Source organism: Panthera tigris, chromosome D4 (assembly GCF_018350195.1).
Source record: "Panthera tigris isolate Pti1 chromosome D4, P.tigris_Pti1_mat1.1, whole genome shotgun sequence".
Lineage (NCBI taxonomy): Eukaryota > Metazoa > Chordata > Mammalia > Carnivora > Felidae > Panthera > Panthera tigris.
The window spans coordinates 91235666-91253313 of record NC_056672.1 but is presented as its reverse complement, the minus strand read 5'-3'; the positions used below and the strand labels follow the sequence as shown (position 1 = coordinate 91253313).

General features: G+C 65.1%; 1 protein-coding gene across 2 annotated transcripts in view; it reads right to left on the bottom strand.

Moving 5' to 3' along the window:
* The window catches only part of COL5A1 (collagen type V alpha 1 chain), a 149360-nt gene that overhangs the window by 11997 nt on the left and 119715 nt on the right, over positions 1 to 17648 (bottom strand). For both annotated transcript variants that reach the window (XM_042965314.1, XM_042965315.1), the window contains exons 43-63: positions 16536 to 16643; positions 15583 to 15636; positions 14646 to 14699; positions 14449 to 14556; positions 12864 to 12917; positions 12652 to 12759; positions 11526 to 11579; positions 10642 to 10749; positions 9977 to 10030; positions 9665 to 9718; positions 8671 to 8724; positions 7990 to 8043; positions 7226 to 7333; positions 7071 to 7124; positions 6929 to 6982; positions 5696 to 5803; positions 4166 to 4219; positions 3376 to 3411; positions 2922 to 2975; positions 2030 to 2285; positions 1027 to 1139 (exon numbers count right to left, since the gene is read on the bottom strand). In XM_042965314.1, coding sequence (XP_042821248.1) covers positions 1027 to 1139; positions 2030 to 2285; positions 2922 to 2975; positions 3376 to 3411; positions 4166 to 4219; positions 5696 to 5803; positions 6929 to 6982; positions 7071 to 7124; positions 7226 to 7333; positions 7990 to 8043; positions 8671 to 8724; positions 9665 to 9718; positions 9977 to 10030; positions 10642 to 10749; positions 11526 to 11579; positions 12652 to 12759; positions 12864 to 12917; positions 14449 to 14556; positions 14646 to 14699; positions 15583 to 15636; positions 16536 to 16643 — 1701 coding nt within the window. The remainder of the gene's footprint in view (positions 1 to 1026; positions 1140 to 2029; positions 2286 to 2921; positions 2976 to 3375; positions 3412 to 4165; positions 4220 to 5695; positions 5804 to 6928; positions 6983 to 7070; positions 7125 to 7225; positions 7334 to 7989; positions 8044 to 8670; positions 8725 to 9664; positions 9719 to 9976; positions 10031 to 10641; positions 10750 to 11525; positions 11580 to 12651; positions 12760 to 12863; positions 12918 to 14448; positions 14557 to 14645; positions 14700 to 15582; positions 15637 to 16535; positions 16644 to 17648) is intronic.

Here is a 17648-nt window from a genome sequence, read left to right as displayed (position 1 = left end):
CCCCGCGTCGGGCTCTGTGCCGACGGCTCGGAGCCTGGAGCCTGTTTTGGACTCTGTGTCTCTCGGTTCTCTCTGACCCTCCCCCGCTCATGCTCTGTCTCTCTCTCAAAAATAAACACTAAAAAAATTTAAAAAACAAAACAGGGGTCCCTAAATCGTGCCTGTCAGGGTAGAGCTCCTGTCCCTGTGAGCCGGGCCTTCTGCCCAGGGGTGCTGGGGCCCCCCAGTTTCAGCAAGATTTAGAGACAAGGGGGCCCTGACGCTGCTCTCTCCCAGGGGATCTGCTTCTCGGCGCTGTGGCCAGTAAGGAGCTGCAGGCCTCAGGCTGCCCGGCTCTCCTGCATCGGAGCCTCGACTGTCTGCACAGCTGGCCGCCTGAGGGGCGCCGTGGGGGTCTGCGCAGGCCCCACGCAGGCCCCACGCAGAGGGCTCTGTGCCATCTGTCAGCTAGAGACCTCGCTCACCTCACCTGTGCCGCACCAAGGCGGAAAGGAGCCCACATCCACCCCACACACCCGTGCACACACACAAACTCCCGGCACAGAGGTGACGGTTGATGTTGATGGTCCGCGCGGTCTCCGTGAACCAGAACCCCGCCCGCCGACACCCTGCACCCAACGGACTTCAGAGAGGACGCGCTGCACTCGGGACAGACAGGAGCAGGTGCCCAGGAGGAGGCTCCTACTAAGAACTGAGGCAGACGCCAGCCTCTAAGAGACGTGTCCGGGTGACTTCGTACTTGGCCCCAAAGTCCCCCCCCAGGGGCCTCAGGTCGGCCTGGGGTCAGAACCACGGGGTCATCTGAGGAAGGCTTGGAGAGACCGGTGGTTGAAATCCCAGCCCGGGGGAGGGGGGTGAAATGCCCGGGGGCTACCCTCTCCCGCCCTGCCAGGGCACGAGGCTGTGCCCACCGTGTCCCGTGGCTCTGGTCTACTTTCCGGGGGAGAAACCTTCACCTGGAAACCGCCGGAGCGGTCAGCCCGGCCGTGCGGTGACAGGAAGGCAGTCGGGGAGGCAGGCACTCACCCCCTCGGACTTCTTGTCGGGGAAGACGCACGTCGCCCCTCCGGCCGTGAAATTGCAGTAAACTTTGAAGGAGTCTCTGGAGCAGCCTTGGTTAGGATCTACCCAGTATTCACCTGGACGGCAGATGGGGAGGTGGGTTCATGAGCTGCTCCCTGCGTGGTTCCGGAAGCATCCGCACCCTGTCGGCCCAACCGTTCAAAACCCACGGCCCGGCCCACAGGCCGCCAGGACGGGCCTTCCCCGGGTCTGTGCGCTCGCGCTCTGCCTTTCGTGCTGTACCCACATGGGGGCACGACGGACCCGCCACCAAGAACCGGGCTGGAGGGTGAAGCCCAGGGCCCGTCAGCGCTGGCGAACGGCCCCCGCGGCAGGCGGACGGGAGTACGGAGATGCTCCAGGTGGGGCTGGAGGTTCACGCGCTCGGGGTCAGAGAGGCCGGGGACCGGGGACCTCAGGGGAGAAGCGCTCACGCCTCCCAGAGGGGCAGCAGCCGGCCGGCTAACGGGGCCGTGGGCTGCGTGTGGCTTAGGGCCGTGAGCCCGGGAGGGGTGCTGCGTTTCCGGGACAGTCCGGACAGTCCGGGTCTCGCAGGCTGCTCCCCCACGCGGCGCCCGGATCCTGACGCTAGGACGCGTCCAACGGCACGGGGAGGGGACGTGACTCCCGCGGCAGCCCTGACATCAGGCGTGTGCCGAGCACACGGCACACCGTCTCTGCCGCTCTGTCCTCTGGTAGGGCACGCGCTTCTGTCCCCGCTTCACGGACGGGGCAGCTGAGGCTCAGGGTGACGGGTGACGCACGAGACGGTGGCTGAGACGGGACTGGACGCGGGCTCCGGGCCACCTCGGAGCCCGGCCCTGCCTCCCCGGCCCCCCCTTTCCCGGGGCGCGTCCCGCGCTGCCTCCGTCAGGCCCGCAGCTGACGCACGGACGGGGCCCCCCCCCCGAGGCCGTGTCCTTCCCGCCGCGCGGGCTGCCCCGTCCCCGCCCCCGCGCGCCCCTACCGTCCGGGAAGTCCGGATGACAGAGCTGCAGGTCCTTGCAGGTGCGTGCGGGGTTCTGCTGCGTGCCCAGGGGCCGCTTCATCTGCTCGATCTCTAACTTCAAGGAGTTGAGGGAGCCGAAGATCTCCTCCATGCCGTCCGCGTAGTCCGCGTAGCTCTCGCCGGCCCCGTCGTCCAGCAGCTGGCTGGCGTCGATGTTCCGCCGGGTCCTGGATGCCTGGATCGGCAGGGGCTGGATGACCTCGCCGGGGGGACCCTGTGTGCAGAGAGGACCAAGGGGCTCTGGCGGGAGCAGGGCCGGGGGGCCCCGCGTCCCGGCCGCAGACCCCGGGCCACCTCGGGGGGCTTCTGCTCCCTCTTTCCTGCTCCGGAGCGCGGCACACCCCTCCCGGCCGCCAGGCCTCGCCTGCGCACCCGCCTGCCTCCTCCCAGCCTCGGCTGGACCCCGAGCGACCGGCTCTGCCCTCGCCTCTGCAGCCCAGCCCGGGGCTGCACACGGTGGGACCGCACTAGCGCCTGCGGGAGGAGCCCTCCCGGGGGCCGTGTGGGGGCCCCGGCCGAGGACAGACACAGGAATCGAGAGGCTGTGTCGCCAACACGGGGTGACCCGGGGGGGCGCGCCCCACAATCTGGCTCGTCAGGGCCTCTACCCATCACCCGGGGGCCTCGTGTGGTGCCGCCCGCTGTCGCACGCACACAGATGTGCACACACGCATGCACACACGCACGTGTGCACTCTCTCCCCCTCTGCCCAACCAGGCCTCCCAGAGAGAGGCAACTGGACCCCGTCCACCAAGTCCTGGACAGCGAACAGCACCCGCAGACGCTCCCACGACCGCCTCCGCGCCAGGACAGCCCCCACCCCACTTGCAAGTGTTCGAAGGGGACTCACCGGCGGGCCGGGGGGTCCTGGGTGGCCTGCCTCACCCTTCGGGCCAGTGGGACCCTGGGAAAAAGGAAAGAGACCCAGGATGTGACTTCACCCCACCTCGTGCTCTGCATGATCTCCAGAAACCTGCACGGAGACGGCAAGGGACAAAGTCTAGCGTGCCGGGGGGGAGGACGGCAGAGACCCTCCTGTCCACAGTCCCAGCTGTAAGAGCCTGACGCCCCGAGACGGGAGCTTAGGCGCACCGTCCTGCTGAGGTGGGGAGCGACGGCCCGGATGCCTCTGTCTGCAGCGACCCAGGCTGCGGACGTGCTCAGGACCTTCAGCTCTGGGAGAGAAGCATGAAGACCAAGCCATCAGGGGTCGAGGGGGCGAAGGCGGCCCAAAGCTGTCATCCAGGGGGATGCACGCCCCTCCCCCGGGCAGAGGGGGCCCATTCGGGGTGCAAGCCACTTACCGAGGAGCCCTTAGCACCTTTTGGCCCAGGAGGACCCTGCAGAGAGCGGGGGACGGAGCGTCAGGGAGCGGGCACCCCTTCACCTCCAGGTACCCACCTCGACCCACAGCCCCGCTCAGGCCGGGCTGGGCCTTCTCCCCCTCCCCCGCGCCCCAGTCCCTCTCCTAGGAGCCTGAGCTTGTACTGGCTTGTCTGGGGGCAGGCTGGCGCTCACCCGCTGGGAGGCCGAGGGGCCTGTCTGCCGTGGTCACCCTGCCCCCACCCCAGCCGAGACACCACACATTCAGGCAGCCAGAGTTAGAGGGAGAGCAGGGCCAGCGTCAGATCCACGGGGCCACCTTGGGCCACACGGACCCAAGGGGCAAGCGGAGGCTGGAGGCCGTGGGGGAGGACCCTGGCGTGCAGGGTGCCCTGGGAATCGGGGGTGCCCTATGGATAGCCCCCCACCCCTCGTCCGGGCCGAGCAGTCCTGCTCACGTTGATGGGGACGCTGTCCTCACCCCGCCGCGGATGTGTGTGGTAGAACAGCCACATTCCCTCAAATGCCCGCCTCCCCTACCTGGACCCGGGGCCCAGAGACCCCACCTCGCTGTGTGGCTCACGTCCCTGACGTGGAGATATGGGCAAATCCACCTTAGGCCCAACGTCCACTCGGCAGTGGGACACAACCCCGGGTCTCCTGACTGTCCTGTGACCCTCCCGCCACATACTGAGGCCCAGGCCCAGGCTCACCCGCCTCCCTGCTCCCCCCAGAACGACCAGGGACCATCCGCCCCTCCCGGATACACACCGGCAAGCCGGGAGGGCCCGGAGGGCCGATCGGGCCGGAAGGACCAGTGATGCCCTGAAAAGGAGCAGAAAACACAGGCCATCACGCAAGGGAGGTCACAGACACACTCACCTGCTGGAAGCCGAGTTCCTCAGCTCTCGCGGTCTCTCCTCCAGCGGACACGGCCCGCAAGGGGCCCGAACACGTGCCGGGAGGTTCCCCGTCCCCCCCCCGCCCGGCTGCCCGGGGCCCGGCCAGACCCTGGCATCTTCGGGCCATGGGGAGGTGACTTCGTATCGTCACCCCTTCTAACGTTCCGACTTGAAATACACAAGCCCCACACCCAGTGGTTCCCCCGTTGCTGATTTCCACTCGTGGTGTGAGCACAGGTCCTGGGGGGTGGGGGACGTCAGTGTCCTGGGGTCCCTTTGTGCCTCCCCTTTGTTCCTCCGCACTTAGAGCTTGCAGCCAGACCCCCGTCCACACAGGCCGGCCCGGCTGGTTTTAGCCTCCGGTACCCCTGCAGCCCCAGGGCGCCCAAGGCTGACCTGGAGCCCTGACTCCACACGAGCTTCCCCCTGGGGCGTAAGCGCCCGCCAGGGCAGAGGGAGGCTGAGAGAGCCCGCCCTTCCCCCCCCCCCCCCCTGCCACACAGGGACCGGGGCAGCTCACTGCTGTCAGAATCCCAGAAATTCTCGAGCCGGCTCCCCCCCGGCCGGGACGCTGCAGAGACCGGTTTGCTGTGACGGCTGACTCTGGTGGTGGAGACCCTGGACACCCTCCTAATTCTCGAGGTCACCGGTCACCACGCCCTGGACAGCTCCCATTTGGGGAAGACGGTGGCAGATGGAACAGGGGCTCTGGAGGACACCACCCTGCAGCCACAGGGGGCCGTCAGCGGTCCCACTTCACTCCCTGCCCCCGCGGCTCTGCCTCACGAGTGCTGCCCCCTTGCGGGTCAGGCGGGGGCCAAGGTGGGCGCAGCCAAGGGCGTGAGCACCTTGGGAAGCAGAGAGTTATACCCGGAACGAAGCCCTCGCTCACACGGGGAAGCGCACAGCCACGGCAGGCCCGCCTCGTCCCCTATCCTGCTGCCACGCACACATCGCCCTTCCCCGGCCACGGGGTCCACCTGTGCCCTGCCCTCCCGGGGCTCAGTGGTGCGGGGCCGGGAGGATCCCTCTGGCTAAGGTTTGCTGGGGGTGCAAGCGCCCATCACTACTGTGGTTCCCAGGGAAGTCTAGGGCCAGGCGTGCATGCCCGGGGTCAGGGGGAGCCCGGCCCGCGGGTCTGGCAAACGTGGTGGAGACTTGCCAATGACCTGGGGGCAGTTAGCCGGGTCACAGGCCCTCGAGTGGGGTGAAGCCACGCCCCCTCTGGGGCCACCAGGGCAGCGTCCCCTCCGCTGTTCCCCTCCAGACGCGACGGACGTGAGGACGTCCTCGCAGCTTTAACCGGCTTCGGGTCCACTGGGCACGGAGCGCCAGGTCGTAAGCCGCTTCCCGCCATCCGCGAGGACGCTCACTGGGGGGGGGGCCCCACCTCACGCACCTGTTCGCCCTTAGGGCCGGAGGAGCCCTGGGGGCCGGGGAGACCGCGGTCGCCCTTTTCACCCTGTTCGCCCGGAGGTCCGATGAGTCCGATCAAGCCTGGATGACCCTGTTTGGAAACAAAGGCATGAGGCGGCGCTCGCTGTGGCCGCGCCTCCCTGCCAACCACGTGAGCCGGCGGGACGTGGCACGTCCCGGCCCCGGGAAGCCACGGAGTCACCGGCCAACACCTCCCGGTGTGGAAACCGGCCTAAAGACAGCTCAAGGGACAGACGAGCAGGTCTGACACGGTCGGCCTTGGGTCAAATCATGGTCTAAAGAGAGAGGGAGACACAGATCCCAGACCAAGGTGATAACACGGTTTCCTGAGTGACGCCGTTTTGTGCGTCTGCTGTGCATTGCCCAGTTTTTCTATGGCCACCGTGTATGCCTTTTGTTATGGGCACAGAGACATTTATGCACTTAAGGGAAAAAGTTACAGGGTGTTATAGATACGACAATGTTTCATGTTTCTCTACAAGGGACGCTCTCTACACAGGCTTACGTGTGTTCGTTTCGTAGGAGCCTGTGGAAAGCTCTAGAAGGACTCTTCCAGTTTTCCTTACTTTAGGGATTGAGTGGTGATAGGCATGGAGTAGAAAAGAAACAGACTCCCCAGTCCTTTTTTGAAGGAACTATCTGGGGGGCGCCTGGGGGGGGCTCAGTCAGTTGAGCTTCGGCTCAGGTCACGATTTCACGGTTCGTGGGTTCGAGCCGCGCGTGGGGCTGGGCCGACGGCTTGGATCCTGGAGCCTGCTTCAGATTCTGCGTCTCCCTCTCTTTCTGCCCCTCCCCCGCTTGGGTTCTGTCCATCTCTCTCTCTCAAATAAACATTAACAAAATTTTTTTTAAAAAGAAAGAACTATTTGGTTTGTGTGTGTGCTTTCTACCTGTCCATAAATCAGTGTGAGCAGAAAAAGATCACCCACCAGCTGGAGAAAAAGAGCGGGCTTTGCTGTGCTGCAGAATCCACAGCAGGCACACTGCTCGGGCCCTGCACACCCTTCGGCCACGGTCTCCCACCAAGGACAGGGACCGAGTCCCCCATACAGCACAGACTGGTTACGTTCCCGGCCTTCCAGGACCTGTCCCCGGCCAGCAGCGGGCACTGGACGGACAGGTGGCTGATAGTTTGAAACCCCGGATGTGAGGGGCCCCGAGTCACAGCCTCAGAGGCACCGGAGTCCTGTCTTACCTTTTCCCCCTTAGGGCCAGAATCTCCTTTGAGGCCGGGGAGTCCTGGGGGACCCTGGGGAGAAGAGATGGAGGGATCAGAGCTCTCCTCCCCAACCCCACCCTCCACCCCTGCCGGGGAGCCCCTCAGGATCATCACTCACCATGGGGCCGGGGGGGCCGTCGGGGCCTGGGGCGCCTGGGAGACCTTGCTCACCCTGAAACGCAACGGGCCCTCAGCATGAGCCCCTCAGGGCCCGTCCTGTGCCCACGCCCCCACCCGGCAGCCGCTGCCCCTCCCCGGCCCCCATTCGCTCACCACAGGGCCAGGGATCCCTCGCAGGCCATCGGGGCCGGGCTTCCCAGGGGCCCCCTGGGGGCCGATGGGACCAGTCTTCCCAGGAGGGCCTTCTAAGCCGGCTTCCCCCTGCAGGGACACAGATGCTTGAGGCTGTGGCCACCTTGGCCCACGATCACCGCCCAGAGGACCCCAGATGCCCTCAGATATCTGGGGCTGTCCCAAGTTCTTTACGGAAGCCACCCTGACCAACTCTCCACCCCCCCTAATTTCCTCGGTCGTCTGGGCTTTCCAGTCTCCGACAATCTCGGCCACCATGGCCATTCCAGCCGGCCCTGCCTTCATGGCGAGCTCAGCCACCACTGCCTGGGCAGGCCTGGGCCTGGAGGGCTCCTGTCCCTGCATCAGCTGCCGACAGGGCAGCTCCAGGAGGCCCACAGGGCCATCAGAGTCACAGGGAGCGGCCCCTCGAGGGCCCTGGGCGCCCTCCTTCTGCCCGGCCCCACGGTGGGCACTGGGTCAAGCACCAGGCCGGGTGCCCCAGCACCAGCTGCCCTCCCCTTAGGCTGGAGGGGCGGACGGCCTGCGGGCCTGTGGGCACCACAAGCTGTCTCCCTCCCGCTTTGCGGCGAGAGCCAGGCCTCCCTCTGAGCCGGCCCCAGCTCCCTGCTGCCTCTGTGGCTTTCCTGTGTCCCCACGTCTCCACTTCACGCCCGACTCGGCCGCCATGCAGGCGGCTCTTCTGGGAAGCTCGACAGTCACGGCTGAGCAGAGAAGCACATTACCTTGGCTCCCTTCTCTCCCTGTCTGCCTTCGGGGCCTGCGGGGCCGGGGGGGCCCTGGAACAGAGCAAGGGAACAGCGTGTGAGAAGCTGCCTGAAGAAGCCAGAGCCATGAGGTCTGTGTCTGCAGGGAGATGGGCGGGGGGCGGGGGCAGGGGAGGGGGGCTCCCGGGCCGCTGGCCAGCATGGATAAGGCCCCCCGGAATGAGTCCCAGTGGTCTCAGTTCTGGAAAAGGCCTCTGGGTCAGTCTGGGGAGGCCTCTGGCAGCCCGCAGTGCTGGGGCCCCTTTCCCGCTCACACACCAGGCAGGCCAGTCTACCACAGCACCCCCCAGACGCTAAGTATTCAACGTGCAGAGAAAGGCTCGTTTCGCCCGCTCTGACTTTTGAGAGAGGTCTGACTCAGGGGGCGAGGCCCTCTCCGGCTTCGTGGGTGTCTTTCCCCCCATGACGGGCACCACCGATGGCATCAGCACTTGGCCTCCCCCAAAAGCACGGGGCGACCGACCTAGCAGGTCTGAGGTTTGATGACACGACGGGGCTGGAGAGCACGCCTCAACCGGAAGCAGGTGCCCGGCGAGGGCCGCCTAGCGGACGCGGGGCCAGGCGGAAGGGCGGAGGGGAGGGGCGGGCCTCACGCAGAAATCTCGCAGGCAGGGGCGACGTACAGGATTATTTATTTACCCTTTTTCCTGGAGGCCCAGACGGTCCCGGTTCACCAGTAGGGCCCGGGGATCCCTGGGGTCAGAGAAAGAACACAGAATTTGGGAATCAGGGTCGGTCAGACGGACGCCTGGCACGAAGTTCTCGGCGTGTGCGCCCCGTCCTCAGCCGGCCCCGAGGCTGCCTCTCTCTTCCTCTGGAGCTGCCACAAGTCCCAGGTGAAGTCATCCCGCACTGGGGCTCCAGCAGCAGCGGGACCGGGAACCCTGGCTCGCAGCCACGGTTCTGCCGCATTTTCAACCAGCACTTTCCCACCGCGTAGCAATTACTCTGGATGCCCAGCGACCGTCCACACCACCCCTTGCCCACATCCCCGGCGACAGGAGTGGACCCCGAGGCACGGGGAGGACAAGGGTGGCCCCGAGTCCCAGCCCCGGGAGCGGGGGAACTCGGGCATCTCCGGGGCTTTGTTTGCTGCTCGTCTCACACGGGCGACGCCAGCCCGTGCCCGAGGGTCGAAGTGCCCAGCAGCAACCTGCCTCGTTGGTGCAGGGTGGGGGTGAGGGAAATCGGTGAGGACTCTGGGGCCGTCCCCGAGGAAGGGGAGGCCCATTGGGGTCGGTTCCAAACCGGGCACACGTGCCTGGAAGCGATGTTTCAGAAACTCAGCGTCGGGGATAAGAGGCAAGTCTAGTGTGATCCCAGCCCAGGGGGCTGACCCGGGCAGAGCCCTTTGGGGGAGAGGCACCAATTAGGCAGAAGTAAGGCCATCCTGACATTCACGGGTGGGCTTGCGGTGGGCAGGGGCTCCCAGGTGACAAGTGACAAATCAGTAGTACAGCTGTCCCCAGCTTCCACCGGAGCCCTGCAGGGATCTCGCGGGGAAGAATGGCTCCTACGAGGGAACCGGGCTCGGCTTTTTCTCAGAAGGGAACAGAGCAAGTCGCAAATCCCAAGAGCGCCCGACACCCTCCACCAGGTAGCCGGGGTCCCTGGAGGTCACGAGTGGACTCACCGTTTGCCCAGCCTCACCGTCGTCCCCTTTGTCACCAGGGGGGCCATCTTGACCCTGAGGGGATAAAAGCAAGTTCCTCCTGTCTCCCGAGTCACACGCCAATGCCCACCGTGTCCCCAGTCCCTTCCCGAGAACCCAACCCTCTCCGGGCGGCCAAGCGGGAACTCCTAAGCACCACAGCCTGGAGGCCACGTGGGAGAGCACCGTGTCCCAAGGAGGATTCACAGAAGACAACCAGGAAGGCAAAACCCGGATGGCAAAGGCAGGGGGAGGGCTGGCGGGGGTGGGGGCTCCGTGGCCTTGAACACCTACCGCGGGGCCAGGCTCTCCGGGGGGACCAGGATCTCCAGGAAAGCCGACAGGGCCCTGAAACAGACAGAGAGGCACGTCGGGGCCCCGAGCAACCGGGGGGCTGCCGCCGCATCCCCAGGACCCCCGCCTCACCCAGCCCCTGCAATGCCCTCTGTGCGACACCAGGAGTGCGCCCACGGCCCGGAAGCTCCCCGGAGACCACCTCATCCCAGCCACACCCCACGCGGGCAACGAAGGCTCAGCGCTCCGCTTTCGGGGCACACGGAGGAGGGCAGGCGCCGTGCCCGTGATTCCGCTCCCGGGGCTCCAGGCTGAGACCAGGCCCAGACCTTCAGGCTTCTAGAACAGGCTAGTAGAAGTCCCTTCTGCGACGAAGTGGGACAGGCCACGGGAAGGTGGCATCCGCGTAGACCGCTGCTCCTGTAGCCCATTTAGCAAGCTTCCCGGGCTGGGCACATGAGGCCCGGAAGCCCCCCGCCCCACCCCTCCTCTTCCTCACCTCCACATCTCCGGCCCAGCAGCTGGTGTGAAAGCCTCTATGCTTTACAAACGTTACCCCAAGACCCATAGTGGTCGGGAGCTTTAGTGTGCCAGCAGAGAATGAGAAAAGCCCGGGCCCGGAGGTCGCCAGCTTCGGGGCGCCCTGGCATCTCGGAGTTACTCACGGGGCTGCCTTTGGGACCGTCGTCCCCAGGAGGGCCTTTGGGTCCAGGGGGTCCAGCTGCACCAGAAGGGCCCGACTCGCCCTTCTCGCCCCTTTCTCCTTTGGGTCCCTGGAGGGAAAGGCCAGCGTCGGTGCCCTCGGAGCCGGCCCCGGTTTCGCAGAGTGCCGTGCTGGCCTCAGGCGAACCCCCTTGTTTGCACGGGAAAGTGAGTGCCCTCGGGGTGGGGGGGCGACACGCTGGGCCCAGTGGGTCCCTGAAGCTGCCCCCCATTTGCAGAATGGGGGGGCTGGTCCCCAGCCCTTGGGGGCCCCCCGGCGATGGTCTGGCCCCGCTGGCATTCCAAGGTGGGCCTGACGGGCCCACCGGCTTTCTGGGGCCCCCGGAGGGGACCTTTGGCTTCCAGGTGGGAGGGGCTGCGGGGGCCCAGGACACCCGCCCACTCCCCCGTGTGCAGGTGGAGGCGGAAGCGAGAGGTCAGGAGACCCCCGTCAACCAGCTGCCTTCTGTGCCCGAGAGCCTCCCCGAGGCCGTCCTGGAAAGAACGCCCATCTGACCTGCGAAGGTCAGAACATTCCAGTCTGGGCTGATGAGAGGACAACTGCCCCCATGTTTGTGGCAGCCCACGAGCAGGTCTGGATCACCGCAGACGGCGGAGGGACTTACGGCCTTTGCTCGCGGGTGTTCACCGCCAACGTGTTCACACACACGCGCGCGTGCGCGCACGGGCAGGCTCGTACACACGCACGCCCTCTTGGTACGGTAACCCCACGGAGGTAAGCGTGAGGGGAAACACGGCTCCCGTCGCATGGACGGGACAACTGGGGCAGACTGTGAGCTTCCCACCCAGCAGGGGCCCGTGGTCGGGGCCCCCCCAGCCCACTCACCGGAGGGCCCCCCTCTCCAGGCAGGCCAGGCTCTCCGGCTTCACCAGGCTCACCCTAAGGAGGAAACGCGACACGGTTACGGTGGCACCGAGAACAGGGGCCCCGGCTCCGAGCACTTAGCAGACCCTCACTGCCGTCGGGCAGGTGGGGGCCCGGGGCGAGCGAGCGGCCAGCGCACTCTGACGGCGTGTGGGGTTGGAGGGCAGACGCGTCCCTGTCAGGGCGTGTGTTGACCTTGGTACTCGCAGGCCGTGACGCTCACACAGAGGAGGGGACCAGAGCAGGCTGGGCGTCACAGATGGCGCTCGGGTGAGCTCTGGGGGACGACGAAGAGAAGGCAGTGGGAGGGACAGGGGACGGCGCAGGGGGGAAGGGCCGGGCCCAGGCAGCGAATACACAGCACCACAGGCTCAGAGGGTGCAGCCGCCCTGGGCGGAGGTGGGCGCGCTGGGAGGGAGACGCCTCTGAGCGGAGGCAGCGCATCATTAGTTCGGGGGCTTTAGCAGGAGATGCTTCTCTGTTAAGGTTCGTATCGTAAAAAATGGGCAGTGATGGAGAACTTCTTTCAATTTAACGGGCTGATGTCGGAAAGTTCTGGAAATGGTGTCCAGGGACTGCAAATGGACAGGAGCACATTGGTCTCGTCCCTTTTATCCCGAGGAAGTAGGGCAAGGGCTTTCGCAGTGGAGCAAGGTCACGGGCACCGTGTGGAGTCCTGCTCGCGCACATGGTACACACACAGAGCCCGCCCTGCTCACGGAGGCATCCCCAGGGCCCACGCCCTGCAACTCATCCGATCGGATGAGGGGGACCCCAGGCTGTGAAGCAGGGACGGTAAACGCGGACACGCCCACACTGCCAGGAACAGACAAGACCCATCAGAGCCGGATCTGGGAGGGGGCTGGGCCTCCCTGCTGGTTGTAGCGCTTGGAAATTCTGCAAACAGCCGCCGGGAACAGGGGTCAGAGCCCCCAGCAACACGGCACAGATCTGCCGAGCGTCGAGGTGCGTCTGACGGGAACGACCCAGCAACGCCCCGCACGCCTGTATCCGCAGCTGGACACACACACACGCACACGCACGCACACGCACATCGGCCGCCAGAACAGCGAGGGGCGTGAGTCACCTTCTCTCCCACCGCACCGGGATTGCCTATGCCACCGGGAGGCCCCTGTGGCCCGTCAGCGCCTGGAGCTCCAGAGGGTCCTCGGGGGCCGGGGGGGCCCGGGGGTCCCTAGGGGAAGGAGAACCAGTGAGCAGAGACAAAATGCAAACTGTGACCGAAACGGAAACGAGCCGCCACGCCCGGCCGGGTCGGTGCATCCTGGTCGCGCTTACCATCTGACCCACGTCCCCAGTCTCGCCCTTCTCTCCGGGAGGTCCCGGCAGACCCTGGGGACAGGAACACGGCAGAAACTTAGCAGGTCGGTGTCGCGCTACCCCAATACCCACGAGGCCTTCACGGTCTCCCCACCACCGCGCCAAGCAAGCATCCAAGAGCCTCAGAATGTGCTTCTGAGCGTATAGCCAAATGCGAGGCCACCCCCATGACGCCAGGTCTTGGAATTAGCCGGAGGAAATCGTGAGAGAGTACTTGGAGATTTATGGACCGAGGCGCTTGCCACACTGTCCCATTAAACAGTAAAACCTAATGAGCCAACAGCAGGGAAATGTCGGAATAAATTATGTCGCCACCATATGCTGGCAGTGACTAAAAATCACGTTTTCAAAATAAATAAAAAGGGACACGTCTAAAGAATGCTTAGTAACCCCGAACACAACGCGTAAAGCGAAACGCAAGGAGCTACGCTCAAACTTTCCGTACGCCCCGCGTGATTCCGGTTTTGCAAAAGCTGAAGGAGATCACACACGTGCGTGTGTGCGTGTGAATCCACGGAGGTAAGACGCGCCCGGGCGTTTAAAGCCATCAGTCCTGAGTCGTGCGTTTGCCGGGCACTCTTTTCATCTACAATTGTTACAGTGGGTCAATCATTTCCACCATCTCTGCAACGAGTGCAGGAACCCACACCGCTGGTCAAGAGAAGCAAATACGGACACGTCTGCGGTCGCGGGGATTTGCGTTGTTTCCAATTAATGAGGAAGCCCCGGGAGGCCCACAGAGCCTGGTCTTAGATTCCCCATTCTTAAAATGTCAGGAGGAGAGGGGTGGGGGAGGGGAGAGGAGAGGGGAAGGAGGGCGGAGGAGACGAGAGGGGAGAGGGAATCAGGACGGGGAGAAGGGACAGGAAGGAAAGGGAAAGGGTAGGGGAGGGAAGGTGAGAGGAGGGGGGAGGGAGGAGGGGAGGAGTGGGGAGGGGAGGGGGAGGGAGAGGGGGAGGGGAGTGGAGGGGAGAGGGGGAGGGGAGGGACTAGGGGAGGAGAGGCAGGGTAGGGGAGGAAGGGGAGAGGGGAGGAGAAGGGGAGGGGGGAGGGGGAAGGGAGGGGGGAGGGGAAGGGGAGGGGAGTGGAGGGGAGAGGGGGAGGGGAGGGACTAGGGGAGGGGAGACAGGGTAGGGGAGGAAGGGGAGAGGGGAGGAGAAGGGGAGGGGGGAGGGGGAAGGGAGGGGGGAGGGGAAGGGGAGGGGAGTGGAGGGGAGAGGGGGAGGGGAGGGACTAGGGGAGGGGAGACAGGGTAGGGGAGGAAGGGGAGAGGGGAGGGGAAGGGGAGGGGAGAGGGGGGAGGGAGGGGGGAGGGGAGGGGAGTGGAGGGGAGAGGGGGAGGGGAGGGACTAGGAGAGGGGAGACAGGGTAGGGGAGGAAGAGGGGAGGGGGAGGGGAGGGGAGAGGGGGAGGGGAGGGACTAGGGAAGGGGAGACAGGGTAGGGGAGGAAGAGGGGAGGGGAAGGGGAGGGGCCAGCACCGCAAAGATGAGGGCCCTTCAGAAGGAGACCACCGCCCTTGCACAAACCCTGTGGTTAGTTACCTGCAGCCCCACTGGCCCGGGGGGCCCAGGAAATCCTCTTGGACCTTCGTCACCTTTCTGCCCAAAAAGGCCCTGCTGGCCGCGAGGGCCCGGCTCGCCGTCGGCTCCCTGCGGGGGGGACGATGGAGCCGGGGGTGAGGAGCCGCTGCCGGGACCCCGCCGGCTCGAGGGGCTCGGGATTAAGCACGGATACTCACGGAGGGGCCTGGCTGTCCGATGGGGCCCTGAGGACCGGTGGGCCCAGGCGGACCCTGGAGGGAGAGGACAGAGACACGGCTGCTTTCCCGGGGCCAGAGCGGAGGCCGACGGGGAGGGCCGGTCGGGGCAGAGACCGCGGTCCGAGGCCGTCAGCTCGGCCCCCACGCGTGGCCGTCGGTGGAAGGATGCCGGCCCGGCGGCAGGGGCGTGTTGTCGCGGGCGGTGCTGGCGGCCGCGGTGCATCATCTGAGCTCCCACCACACGCCCAGACGCGGGCCCCGGAGGCCCTGCGTTAAGCACACGATGGGCGCCACGCCGCCCCCCACACAGGGCCAGGACCCGGCTCCAGAGCGCGAGGCTGGCGGTGCGTCCCCAGACACAGCCCACTGTCGGCCCCGGGAGCGAGGGAGAGAGGAAGGCAAGGGAAGCAGCACCGGGCGGCGGCCCCCACGGGCACACGGTCACTGACCGCCTGGGGACACCAACCCCCCTGAAAAGGCCCAGCCGCTCAGCAGAGTGGACAGGTGTGACCCGTACCAGGAAGGAGCTGGCCCCGAGTGACACTGTTTTTCAAGAAGACACTAGGGCCCCTGAGCAGACCGAGCAAAGGAAAAAGGGGCAAAACAAAGAGGGCAGCGGTCAGGGTGCCCGAAGGGCGGCCGTGACCCAGGCCTGCAGAGCCGAAAGCCTCGAGGACCAAACGCTCCGCTGGCCTTACTTCCCAAAACCCGTGAACGCCTCCCGCTTGTCTGTTCACAAGGGACTCACTCAGGGACATACGTACGTGCACGCACAGACACACACACGCCCGTGTGCACATGTGTGCACGCACGCCGCCCACACGTGGGTTCCAGCAGCCGTGTCCTGCTCTGGGCTGCTGCCGCTGCCGCGTTAAGGACGGCGTAAACGCCAGCAGGGAGCGCGGGGTCCCCCTACCTGCTCGCCCTTGTCCCCCTTGCTCCCCTTCTGTCCAGGCTCCCCGATCTCTCCCTGCGGAAAGACCAGGAAGATCTGTTAGCCCCGACCCCTCTGCGTGTTATCTGCTCCCCATAATTATTTTTTCCTAGAGATGAAGAATCATCTCCTCTCGGGGGGGGGGGCGGATAACTTTCCAAGGAAGAGACATTTCCGCAGATTAATTGATTTCCCTTCTAATACAATACTGGACGGGACGTGGCCTCGATCTCACACGGTACAGGATTTTAGTGGATTTTAAAACGTGGTGAGAATCACGGTGGAAATATTTACTTTGTCAAATTGGGAGGCATAGCAATGCAGGAACAGAGACATCGGTTACCGGGCTCCAGAGGGATTATGAAAGTGCCCAGCGTCCCTGTCGTACAGAGCTGTCCCCCGCGCTGAGAGGCGGAGTCATCTGCGCGCAGGTGACGAAGTCGGAAATGTCACCCGAGTTATCATAAATGGAAAGTCAAGCCAAAGAGCGAGATTCCACCGTCTTCATTAAATGAGGGGTGAAATATCAGCTCCGGAAGTAACAGCGGTAGAATCATCAAGCACACTCTTAATGAACGGGGGCCTTGATGATTCAAGCGACTACACTTAAAAATAGACACCGAGTAAAATCTCGTCACGTCGGGCTCTGCACATGCAGCACCGACGTGATGCACGGGGGAGCGGGGAGGATCTCTCCTCGCTCAGGAGGCTGGCAGCGAACGTCCCCGAAACGGCAGAACCGCACGGGAGGAAAGCAGTTTCAAAGCCCCCCGAGCACTCCAGAGATCTCATTCGTCACCGCGCTATTTGGGAGCTTTTCCGAAATCCTGCACCGACGCCGAGCGAGCGGGGGCGGGGGCCGCTGTGCCCCCCGCACCGGCAGTCTGGGCTGCGGGTCGTCCGCGGGCAGGGGCACTTGTCCCAACTCTTCTTACCTTGTCTCCGTCTTCTCCGGGGGGGCCCACGGGGCCAGCTGGACCGGGGAGCCCCACGGGGCCCTGGAGGCCATCTCGGCCAGCTGGGCCTTGGGGACCCTTCTCACCCTGAAGAGGAGAGGAGACCCCCGGTCAAACACGGCTCCGTCGTGGGACCATCCTGCCACCAGCTCATCAGCCCAGAGGAGGAGGCCCCCGGGTGGGGAGTGGGCAGTTCCGGGCCTCGCCAGTCCTGACGGGTTTCAGCCAGCTTCGCCGAGGATCACTCTGAGCCCGGCCCCCGGCCACTCACATCCCGCACACCGCTGCCTTTCCGAAGAAGGGCTCCTCTTTTACAAATGAGGAAACCGAGGCACAGTTTGTGAGCGGTGCCGCCCAAAGTCAAAGCCAACCAGCCAGATTCCGGAGGCTGTGTGCGGGATCACGGATTCTAGGGGCCAGGAGGGCCTGAGCCCCGGCCACCACCAATGTTCTTACCATTTTAATTCTCGGCCAACACCTCCCCCACCAAACAGGCGCGTACGCACACAGGCATCTCTCTTCTCTCGTGATTCTGATTCACTTCCCTCGCAACTGCCCCTAGAAATCTCAAACGTCCTTACTAAGTCCTTGCTTTGCTTGGGTCACCGTATTACTCTGTGGGCGCAGACCGAGGGGGTGTGTGCTGGGGAGGGGGACACGGGAGAGAAAAATGTGTGCTCAGTGTCCAGATCCACGTGCGGCCAGCACCTACTCGGACCCCACTGCCCCATCTCGACCTCTCCGGCTTGCACAGCTCCCTCCCTGCCCCTCAATTTAGTTCCTGCCAATATAGCCTTCGACCCTAGGTGAGCCAGAAGCGGCCCAGGCCGGCTGTGGCTTGCCTGGAGCCTTCCCGTGCGACACCACTGGTCAGGCGGGCAGTGCTGGGGGACACCTGGCCTCCTCCTCTCCCTGGGGCTCTTCGGGGAGAACGACGAGCTCTGCACTCCCGGGAGGTTTCTGCTTAAGTATTTACTCTCTTCAGGCAACGAACTCAACCGTCTCTCAGCCGTCTCCAACCACGACTGTGCTCTACACGCATTCAATGCACCACAGAAGGCGGGTTTCTGGCTCCGAGTTCGGCTGGAACTC